The sequence below is a fragment of the Poecilia reticulata genome, chromosome 1 (genome assembly GCF_904066995.2).
Source record: "Poecilia reticulata chromosome 1, P_reticulata-male-v2, whole genome shotgun sequence".
In the NCBI taxonomy this organism is placed as follows: Eukaryota; Metazoa; Chordata; class Actinopteri; order Cyprinodontiformes; family Poeciliidae; genus Poecilia; species Poecilia reticulata.
In genome coordinates this window covers 2,406,931-2,419,043 of record NC_088830.1, presented here as the reverse complement: position 1 = coordinate 2,419,043, position 12,113 = coordinate 2,406,931, and the positions used below count along the sequence as shown (strand labels likewise).

The following is a 12,113-nucleotide window of genomic DNA, read 5'->3' as shown; positions in this document are numbered from 1 at the left end:
TTTCCACTTCACAACTGTAGACCACTTTGTGCTGGTCTTTCACATTAAATTTATGTTTGTGGTTGTGATGTGACAAAGTATGGAAAAGTTCAAGGGGTATGAATACTTTTGCAAGCCACTGTAGAGTGTGTTAGGATGTGTGTGTGTGTTACATAGCCTGGCCATAGATTGCCTGTATTCGATTCATGGAGAGTTGTTCACCTTTGAACATTCTGACCATTGTCAGCTTCTTGTGATGCTTCATCTTTTACCACTTATTCACCTAAGCTTTTATTTTATTTACACATAACTTATTATACATGTGCCACTAATCCCTAAGAAAATATTTTAAATCTAGTCGGTTCATGCATGTGTTCAGCATTCATGTTAATAACAAAATACGCCAAATCAAAGAAAGTTTCCTCTTTGCTCTTTCCATCCTTTTGTCTCCCTTTCACTTTGTTCTCTACATGTTCTCCTCCTTGTCCTTCCCTTCGCTCCTTGTTTTCATGCTTGTTATTCCTCTCTGCCTCCTCACAGATATTAATGCACAGGCCCGGAAGCTCCAGAGGAACAGGGCTAAGGGGACACTGACCCTGCCCCGCGCCAGCAATTCATCCTTCTGCCGCAGCCTCAGCGAAACAAGTCTTAATCAGGTAGGGGCCTTGTTCACACCCAGTTTGGATGATGGATTATCTGTTATTCATCAAACAACATAATGTACATGTTTCTCTGTATGTGCAGCTTGGAGTGGGAGAGGAGCCCAAACGATATTATTCCACCTTGCCAGGGCCACTGAGGGGTCGAGAACGTGATGGACCCTCCAGCAACCGGAGGAAAGAAGAGGGCAGTCAGGGAACAGGAGGGGTGAGGCACTCTCTCTACCAGTCCCCCCATCTTCTTCTGCTACAAGGATTCAATCGGCAGGTGAAGATAATGAAATGTTTATAATACCATGATTTTTTTCCCATTTTGCCACAATACAGCAACAAACTTAAATGTATTTTACTGGGATTTTATGCTATAGACCGACACAAAATAAACCATGATTGTGAAGTGGAAGGAAAATAAAACATTCTCTTATCAGTTTTTATAAAGGTGTGGCAAGCATTTACATTAAACATTTGTATTAAGCCCAAGTCAAGTCAACAATTGGCAGAACTACATTTTGCTCTTATTTCAGCTGTCAGTCTTGTAGGGTTCTTGTCTCTTGTTCTTATAGTGACTGACATTTTTTGATAAATTTTCTTTGCAAACTTGGTCAAGCTCAGATTGGATGGGGAGAAACACCAGTTTTTAAGTTTTTACATAGATTTTGAGTTTGATCAGATCATAAATGACACCTCTCTAGTATCATTTAAACCATTCCATGTGGAGGGACATTGTCCTGCTGGAAAGTGAACTTTTTCCCCAGTCTCAAGTTTTCTGGTGCTAACATGTTTTCTCAAAGGATTGGACTGTATTTGGCTCAATCCATCCTCCCAACTCAACTCTGATCATCATTCAGTTCTGTGGAATTAAAGAGCCCATCCTGCATGATGGTGCCACCACCTTGTTTGATTGTTTAGATCAGGGGTATCAAACTCGATTTCACCAGGGGCCACTTCAGCATATTGGCCACCCTCAACAGGCCACATTGACGGTACAAATCAGGAGTGCCCAGGTTCAGTCCTCCAGACTGCAACTTTTAGATGCATCCCTGCTAAAACACCCCAGATAAAAGGTTGACTTCACTCATTAGTAGCAACTCAGTTCTGTAGAGGCTTATAATGAGTAAATGATCCAGGTGTGTTGGAGAAGGAACACATCTAAAGTTGCAGAATGGTAGCTCTGGAAAACTAGACTCGGGCATCCCTAGCATAAATGTATGAAAATACAATGTTAAAAATAAATTAAACACCTCATATTGTTAAATAACTGATTTTATGTATTGAAGTTTTAAATATTACATTTGAGTTTGCATGGATGTAAAATTCCTGCTCAGTTTAAAAATTACAATATTTAAACCAGTGTTTAAAGGTAAGCAAACAAATAAAAACAAGTTTTGATGTTAACTCAACTTCATTCAAAAAACTTTTTTTGTTATTACACAACCAACATGTATTTTACATAACAACAAAACAATTAGGTGATGTTTACCTGTTCTTGAGCGCAAAGCTGACCCCTCTTCACCCTGACACAGAGGTCACGTTAACCGAATATTTGCCGTATTTGACCGGTTATTTTTTTTAAACGACCAGAAAATTTAAAACCCGTCCGTCATTTGACAGGTTCTAATTAACACCCTTGACTGGTTCACATGGGCAGACATTATAGACTACGCAAAGATTTAATCTCAGAGGCAACTAAAATCAATTAATAAAAAAAAATCCTTTCTGAATATCATCTCATGGACTCTGAACTAAACGCGTCTTTCTGTCCGGGAGCTGACAGCATGTTGAAGAGTTATGGACAGGACGCTTTGGAGCGTCTAGTTAGGAAGCGCATTCAAAACCTTTGGTTAAAATGGCGCGTTAAATTCAAGTCTCCATTACAGACCAGAGAAAACTAACGAGAATGCAACGCTGTGTTAATCCATTTGAGGAGCCGGCAGTTTGTCTTGAGGAAATAAATGACGACGAATAAGTTAATTAGACTGTAACATGCGCAGTCCGCTGCTCAACCACTGGGGTATAGGCCACAGACTTCCGTTTTAGCGCTTCCACATTTTTTTGCCACATAAAATGGTTCCGGTGCACAGGTAACAGAACAATGGCTCCTCAGTCGCTGCAGGACTATTAATGATGCCTGTATAATTATTCAGACGTCCTGAAACACTCCAACAACAACAAAGGATTTAAGCTGGATGTGTCAAAACTTCACAATAACGTCGAAGGTAAGTTAATAAATCATTAGTATTCACCATAATGCCTCATATGTCTGACGTAGCAAACAGGGACAAGCTTACAAAGGTGCTATGTAAACGTTTTGTGTTTTGATTATCTGTGCAGTGTGTAATCTACATATCTATACTTTATAGATAGATATAGATGTATATCTATATAAACATATATAGATCTGTCTATATTGTGCCCAAGCTGTCAGTCGAAGCAGAAGTTAGCTTCCGAATAGCGTCTAATTCAGAAAATAGCTAAAGGGCAATTACTCTTAATTTTTCACTATCTTGAGCTTTTTTAATGTGTTGTACTTTAAAAACTACAACACCTAGACATTTCAAACCTAACTAGATTATTCTGTACTAACAGCAGAATAAATAAAACTTTTGTGAAACCTTCTGATTTGTGAAATTTGTAAAACGTCAATAAGATTCCAGAACGCATTAGATCTGAATTATTAAATTGGCATTATTTGTTATTTTAACTTTTCGTTTTCTTTCATTTTTTATCTTTATTATAGCTGTAGTTGGACAGGAGTTCTGTTTGACTTCCTGGGGGGAGAGATTAGCTGAGCTAATGTTGCCAACAACCTTTCTCCTGCTATTAACTTTTTTGCTTTTCTTTATAAGGAAAGTATTTCTATCAGTTGCTCTTTTTCCGTTTGCTCTATTTTTTTTATTTTTACCTTAATGCTTACCTGGTCAGTTGAGGTGGAAATGTACATCCTCTTGATTACTGACAAATGTCAGAACCACATGGACTGAGCTGGTTACATCAGATCAATCTGAATCTTTATTTCTCATTAAAACATCTTCTTGTAATTTTAAGACATTCTTATAAAATTGCATCTTTATTCTGCTGTAACAATGACTGCATTCTTGCAATTAAAATTGCTTGTATCCTGACCGTAATGCTCCCTTATACAACTCACAGAACAGAAATAAAGGCACTTTTTGAAAATATTTTCTGTGATTTTATTATAGAAATTGAGGGCAGGAGGAATCGATTAAAATCAAATCTGGTATGAAAAGAACTCTTATAAGTCATATCATCCAGCCTTATACAGTATATTAAATTATATGACTAACTACATATTACTTAATATTCACATTTATTTGCTGGCATTACCTAAAAGTGTTTCATTTTAATATCTCACTTGAATTCCTGATCTACATGCAAATACTTGATATAACGTAAACACCGAGAAATGGGGGAAAAAAAGGTTTGTGAAATATAGAGTATTGCATTTTATTGTAACAGGATAGCAAAATGAACAGTAAATATATGATATACTTCCTAGCAGCTAATCAGACATCAGACTTGTTTTGCAAAGTCTGATCATCACCAGTAAAGACTGGTGATGAAAACTCGTCACTCTGGAGGAGAGGAAGACCGGCTCAGCCCCGTCCAGGATGACTGGAGTGTCAGGGTAACCAACAAAGTCTGCAAGTAGATTTTTGCATATCTAGTGCTCCGGTTTCAAGATCATAATTAAACCAAGTACTGTAACAGAAAAAGTTAGTCCACGTTGTGATGATCCGGCAGACCGTGGACTGATTGACGCCATCAGCTGGTTCAGATGCTTGGATCTAAGGTAATCGGCACAGAGATCCTGGCTGAGAAACACATCACGAGGTTTTGCGATGCAAACCTGAAAAATTAAAAACAAACAACAAACTAATAAGCATCCATATTTAGCTGCACAACGTAATCAAAAGTAATAAATCCTCAGCTCTTTTTGAGAGTTTTGCTTGAAAATAAATTGACAATATCTCAGGAAATTAAATGTTTAAGTGAAATAGTTCTGGTATCACAAAGAAACTGCAAAAAATGTTTCAGAGGTGTAACAACACTGAAGTTACTGAGTAAGAGTGAACTAAAATACTACTTAGAAAATGCATGTTAAAATCTGAATACTCTTTTGAAAGTGTGCAGCTGAAATTAATTTAAACTACTAGCAGGCAAAGCACAGTGTTCGCCTAATATCTGTACCAACAGTAATACAAAAAATTATACATATGAGGCATTAGTTTATAAAAGTCGAGACAAACCTAAATTTACCATTTTAAAAACAAAAAAGCAGCAGAAGGATGTAACTTCATAACCTCATTTTCTAAGCAGAATCTCAGAGGGAAAAAAAGAGAAATTAGGTTTGTGTAACGCAAGAACAGATTATAGCAGCCAAGTGGAAAAATTCACTGTAACGTGGATTATAATTATGAAACAACAAAGGTAGATGTCATATTCGGGATTCGGGAAATACGTGATTTTTACCATTTGTTCTGTGGGTTTTTCATGTGGATCGGTGCCACTTAAACGGCTGTAAAGCGAAGGTTTTGGACCTTAATCTGACCGATTATTTGTATGGTTTGTATCGGGCTGAAGCGCTGCTGCCCTCGGTTGTTCTTAAATTACCTGCTCGGTATTGGAGGGACTCGGCGCTCCGACTGCATGTTAAATGTATTTTATAATTGTCATAAAAACAAAAGCTAAGGAGTTGCCTACAAATAATTTCATACTCCGTATAACACAAACGCATCAACACACACGCATTGACTTACCTTGTGCCGAATCGCTGCCACTGTTCTCAGCCTGTTCTCGTTGCAGTGGATTTCCTCCTGCATTATTTTCCTCCAACAAATTAATCCACTGAACAAACCACGTACTGCTCCTTTTTAACCTCCGTCTTTCCATTTCTGACGCTGGATTTTCAATATCCTCAAGCTTTGAAATAGCAGGCAGCTACAAACCCTGTGTTAGCTGTAGTGGCTAAGTTTTGGCTACAGTCCGCTGTCACCTTGATGTCAGCAGGAAAATGGAAAAACTAGGCACTGGATGGTCCCGACTAATTACTGGACGGCACACAAAAAAAAGATTGTTGTACCAGTAGCTCCCAGATATTTTAAGTTTTGCGTCTTTTTCATGGTACAGATCTTGCATCTTTGGCTGAAAACAATAGGAGCAAGCAGGACCCGGAACCAATCTATGTGGCATAAATTCAAACGGAAATACGTCACCACCTCATGGCATATACCCCATTTAAGTGAAGTCGCTTAATTTAATTTATTAAAAGTTATTGAGGCCACAGTCAGTGGTTTTTGTCACTACGGAGAAAAATGTAGATCAGTGATTCTTGAGAATAGGGACAAAACAGGTCCTATTGATAAAGCACAAAATTTTAATAAAGGGCCTTGAGTTTGACACATGTGGTTTAGATGCATCCAAACACAGCATAAAACTGAACACAGTTTATCGTGAACTGTATTCAGGATGATGTGCAGTGCTGTTTTTTTTTAAAGTGTATTTAGACCAAAAAAGTTCCAGTTCAGTCTGATTTGATCATCTTCAAAATCTTTATTGTGATGGTTTATGGCAATCTGCAAAAGGGGATTTTTATGGGTTATACCTTTCTTCTTGCCCCCTTTCTTGGAGGACTGATTGGTGAAGTGCATGAGTCATAGTGATCCTGTCAAGAGATAGTCCTACCAGAGCCGTGAGTCTCTACAGCTCCTCCAGAGATCCTTCCTCTCTGATTAATGCTGTCGTTGGGTCTTACTCTTTTACACTTTTGAATAATGAACAGTGTCCACTGTTTATGTTTAAATGTGTAAAAATCGACTGGTTTCACTTGTAAGTAAATAAGTCACACTGCATATTTTAATGGGGAAAATTAAAAATGTTCCCTCCACTTCAAAGCACTACTTTGTGTTGGTCTATCATATACAAATTCCAATAGGTTTATGGTTTTACTTTTACAAAATGTAAAAAGGTTTAGGGGATTCGAGTTGTTTTTCAGACCTAAATGTATCAATGACTTTTCTGTGTTTTGCAGGACTGCCTGGTTTATCTTCTGAACAGGGAGCAGCACACAGTGGGTCAGGAGACCCCATCAGCCCGCCCCAACATATGCCTCTTCTCACCTGACATCCTTCCCCTCCACTGCCGGTTGCGCCGAGTCCCCGCACCACATCATCATACCAACAGCAACAAGGGAGACGATTTGCCGGAGAGTCACCGTTTCTGTGTTGCTGTTGAGCCTGTACTCAACGCCACTGTGCTGGTGAACTTTTCCCGCTGTGAGCGCACAACGACGCTGCGACATGGCGACCTTCTCTCCTTTGGAGCTCATTACATCTTCCTCTACAAGGACCCCACGGGCGCCAAGCCCCTGCCTGCTCAAACGTTGGCACGGCTACGCACATTGGGGCAGCTCTATGATTCAGGGGTAGAGGAGGGGGAGGATGGGACTCAGACTTGTAAAATGTGCGGTTCTGTACTGAAGGACAAAACCGCACAAGTGGTTAGTGTCCCGGCAGTTAGACGTAGCTTCAAGCCACACCTGGTGAAACCTCGCGGTGTTGGGATGGTGTCAGGAGGTGAAACAGCAGCACGAGGAGGAGGTCAAAAAAGAAAGCTACAGCTGGAGTTTGACCAAGCTCATGAGGACCAGCTGTTGAATAGAATCGTCTCTCTCATTGAACCTGGAGGTCAGTAGCTTTAAAAAAAAAAAAAAATCCCAGTATACATGCAGAGCTACTCCAGTGTACTGCCGCCATGAGCAGCACAATTCCAGAATGTATCACTCGTGTACTAATGATATTTATTAATACTATTATAATGATTAAATGGTATTATGTCTAATTAATTAGATTATTAACATGTTGCTTTAAATGGTCCAAGTACATGAGCTAAGAAAGAAGGCCACAATGTTTTTATATTTTTTTAATTCTGTTGTATTGAACAGATTTTCAAACATTATAGATAATTCTCACAATACTGGCACCATAATGTAGAAAGAAATGTCTGATGCCATTAATGAATCCAGTGATTAGTGGAATCTGAGATAATCTCTAATATGAAAATGTGTTATTTTTTGAAGAATTCTTCTGAGGTTTGGATAGTTTGGAGACTGCAGCACAGTGTTGAATTTGGATAAAAAAAATATTGGTGTATGGTTTTATATAACCCTTTTAAACACAGATTAGAAACACAATTTAGAATTTTATTTATTTTATTTTGTTTAAGCACAATATCTGACCTAGCTTATGTATTTATTTAATGCAAAAATATTTGTATTAATAGTTTAATATATCAAATATAGACTGTTTCTCCAGAGGGTGAATCAGTCTATATTTGATACTAATTTTGATGATCGATGATGGCAGCAAAACAAAACATACTTTGACAAAACATAAAAATGTACTTTTTGCAACAACTTGATTCCAAAAGATGTCAGATTTGTTGTCAGACTGTACATCTCTTCTGTTTAGTCTAATCAGGCCTTACAAGTCAGTGCCTAAGTTTTCCTGCCCTGCAGAATAGAAAAAGCAAACCTCTGATTTTTAAAAACTTAGTTCTGTTTTATGCTAAAACGGACTCTAGCAAAGAAAGTTACAGAAAGTCAAATATACAAGTGACATCTCTATAGCGTCACCTTGGTTGATTGTCTTCCTCTCTTAAAAAGACAGGAGTCGTACAATATTTGTCTTCATCCATGAATGTTAACTGTAAGCTCCCATTTTCAACTATATCACCTTATTCTCATGTAGGAAGAGTTTGCCTGTGTCTATAAATATTGTGATGATTAATTTATGATTTATAGATTGGATATGCACCCCAACATGAAAATAAGTCAATATTTTTTTCAACTGGTCTTTTAAAATTTCTGCCCCCCAGGAGACGACCATAAGCTGACGCCTGCCTACCTACTGTGTCTGTGTATACAACACTCTGCATCAACCTTCCCTCCTGGCAGCTTTGGCAAACTGCTGCTGAAGATTGTCCGTCGAATCCAAACCATTGCATGGGTTGGTGTCAGTACATGAACTATTCTTTTGGTGAAATTGTACATTGGTTATCTCAGATTAGAGGAATGCCCTCATAGGCTGGCATTCAACATGCTTTATATTAGCATAGTTTGAATGCTAGTTTGATCTAGGATTCAAACTATACTAAATCGTAGTGTTTTTGTTCATTACTTTTTTTTCCCATAGAAATTTCTCTACCTTAACTGATCATTGTAGTTGAAACCAGAAGTTTACATACACATGCTTTCCTCTGAGATGTTTCCTCTTATTTGCACCATAGTTATTTCATTAAATGAAGTTGTTGAGCATTCACTGACTCTGGTTTAGGCCATGCCTCCACTCAGAACCACTGGTAGAAATGAGACTGAAAGTGGCCTAGATTGATGGATGTCTTAATCAGAATTTAGCATGTATGTTGGCCTATAGAAATCATTGAAGGAGTCTTTCAAATCTTAGTGAGAACACGCACTAGGTTACTAAGCAGTTATAAAGGCCATTAAGTAGCTGTAATGGCAAAAAAGGATTTAGCTATTGGTTACAAAGCATATCTTTGAGTTTGTAGTACAATAATTCATCTGGGAAATATAAAGCTACAGAGTTTGTATTCAGAGTAAAAGATCATTGTTTTTCATATGTTTCTACAGCATCAATTTAAAACAAATATGCTTTTAGAAATTTGATGATCAAAATTACTAGTTAAACATAGCAAAAGTGTCATACAGGCTTTCAAAGGCATTTGTGAAAAATTAAATTACGTAAATTCAGTATTCTGAGTCTGCCAGGCTTTTAAAAGAAGTGTAATTCACCTACGCAGATCCTGCAAGTTTAATGGGAACTTAATTGGTGTGTGTGTGTGTGTGTGTGTGTGTGTGTGTGTGTGTGTGTGTGTGTGTGTGTGTGTGTGTGTGTGTGTGTGTGTGTGTGTGTGTGTGTGTGTGTGTGTGTGCGTGTGTGTGTGGCTTGCAGGAGAAGACAAAGGAGCTGGCTCAGAAGCAAGCTCAGCAGTGAGTATCACTTTCTAACTTATGCTGCATAGAAAGAAATAATGTGCACTTATGTGTTCCTGTCTGTATGCTGTTGTGTCACTGTGTCTTCATAACAATGTAACGCGTCACCTTGCATGTGTGTAGTCAGGACCCAGCCTCCTTGTCTTTACTCAGCATCTCAGACCTGATCCCAGACTTGCAGACCATCTTCTTCTGGATGTCAAACTCAATTGAGATCCTCTACTTTATCCAGCAAAGGGCGCCAGCCTACACACACAGCATAGAGGCGCTGCAAGGTAACACACACTCACACACTCAGTCTGAATGATAAGTGAAATGGCCTGGCTGAGGAGTCATTACTTTCAGACATGCAGCAGATATGACACATCTATACGCATCACTTTCCTTTTTCCTGAAACCTCTTAAAGGTCCCTGTGTCTCTTGTCATCTCTGTCCAGGGTCAAAGGAGTCGTTGTTATCGGCGACCATAACAGCCAATGAAGAGGCTATGACTATCTTGGAAGAAGTGATCATGTACACATTCCAGCAGTGTGTTTATTATATCACTAAGGTTCTCTGTCACTATTGATTGCTTTGGCACTATATTCCTTATGTTTTAAAAACTGAGCTGATTGCAAATATAAATTATCTATATTATCCTTGTATCCTTGAACATACCTGAAATAAAAGTGGTGCATCTGTAGATTGAGATTATCTTGATCATGGCATATGTTTGTGTTTGTGTGTAGGCTCTTTATGTGGTGTTGCCTGGTTTATTAGACTGTAATCCATTCCCAGTCGACAGCTCTGAACCCTGCTGGAAAGGAGGTGTCGGGTTTCCTGAACCTGTCCGCAGAGTCCTGCAGGTAAGCGTCTGAGTTATACAGTAGACTTAGACTTACTTTATTGTCTTTGCACAGACACCACATTGAATTTTGCAACAAAATGTCATAAATGTAGAAGTGCGCAGGTATTAGTCAAAGCGAAAGGGCCAAGTATGGTGTTGTTGAACTTGAATGAATTTTATTCCTTACATTTTCCTTGCAGAAATTCAAATGTTTTGAGAAACAGTTCTCACAAGTATAATTGACTATTTTTTAGTCAATTTAGCATTTTGATGATATGTCGGTCTGTCTATCTATCTAGGTGTGTCTAAATACAAAAGGGACTGGAGCTCATTGAGAATTAATTAATTAATGGACTGAGCTTTAATGGAGAAAAAGCTTAACTCACATTTTGACACCCATTGTGTCTTCACTAAAGTTTATATAATAAAGGCTGACAATTGATTCATGAGATCCTGCATTTTTTATATTTTTCAAGTTTGTTTTTTAGCTGTTAGGCTTCTGGTTTAGCAGCTGTTGATGATAACAATCTGAGAAAATCCTTATTTCAAAGATGTAACTGTATTTTATGAATGGAAACTTCCAAAAGTACAGTTGTAGCAGATTGGATGTTAGCGGGAGGTCGAATCAAGGGTATACAAAAATTAAATTACGTAAATTCAGTATTCTGAGTCTGCCAGAATACTGTTGTGCAGGTGCAATCATCGACAACCACTTCTTTGATAGTGGTTCCACTCTGAAGCAGAATTAAAACTCTTGAACTCTGAGGAAATGAAACAAACAAAACAAATAGACATATTCTAAAGAAGCACAGCACACAACTGTGCCTATTTTCTTTCAAACTGAAAATTGATTAATGATCAACATTCTTGGGTGTTTGTGGTAGTTTTACTCATCAAATTCAAGTAAAACTGCTACAAGTATCTTCAGATCAGAGATCATAGAACAGACTGAATATATATTTTAGAATATGTCACAAAGCATCAGTGATATTGACATTTCTGTTCTAAAAAGTTGATTTCTTTGTGTCTGCAGGTTTTTCAGAGTGCACAGGAGCTACTGCACGGTTACCTGGTTCACCCGGAGATCCAGGCTCAGATGTTTGCTTACCTCTTCTTCTTCTCCAATGTTTCACTACTTAACCAGTTACTGGACAAAGGTAAGGCAAAAAAAAACACCCACAGTGCCTGCCACACTGTCTATTAAATATCCTTACTAGTGTGCATAGTTGTTTAGTATATGTGAGTGTGTGCCCTTTTGTCCTTGCCAGCATTTTGACAGGGACTATCAAAGATTTGTCTGCTGTGCCCTTCCCCTATTTGCATTCTGTTTCCCCTCCTCCTCAGCTTTCTCCCCCTCCTCCCTCGTTCTTTCCATCTGGCCATCAGGGGGTTTGACAAAGAAGAGCAGAGGTAGAGTTGAAAAAGTGGCAGGGTGAGGGGTGAGGACCTGGGTGGTTGAGTTGTTATGATGACCTTGCTAATTGTGCATTATTGGCTTCAAGTACAGAAACAGTATTTACCACCAGCAATTTTCAACGTTTCTGGACAACTCACCTTATGTCTTTTGTCACACACACAAGCACACTCTGAATTATGCCATATGTCTTCATTAACTGGT

General features: G+C 38.4%; 1 protein-coding gene across 9 annotated transcripts in view; it reads left to right on the top strand.

The window, feature by feature from the left end:
* The window catches only part of radil (Ras association and DIL domains), a 44,454-nt gene that overhangs the window by 11,995 nt on the left and 20,346 nt on the right, over positions 1-12,113 (top strand). For 8 of the 9 annotated variants that reach the window (XM_008404988.3, XM_008404980.3, XM_008404973.3 and 5 more), the window contains 9 exons: positions 520-635; positions 724-906; positions 6,688-7,342; positions 8,532-8,662; positions 9,629-9,666; positions 9,793-9,944; positions 10,107-10,219; positions 10,398-10,514; positions 11,529-11,652. In XM_008404988.3, coding sequence (XP_008403210.2) covers positions 520-635; positions 724-906; positions 6,688-7,342; positions 8,532-8,662; positions 9,629-9,666; positions 9,793-9,944; positions 10,107-10,219; positions 10,398-10,514; positions 11,529-11,652 — 1,629 coding nt within the window. The remainder of the gene's footprint in view (positions 1-519; positions 636-723; positions 907-6,687; positions 7,343-8,531; positions 8,663-9,628; positions 9,667-9,792; positions 9,945-10,106; positions 10,220-10,397; positions 10,515-11,528; positions 11,653-12,113) is intronic. The other variant, XM_008404969.3, reaches the window with a different exon arrangement.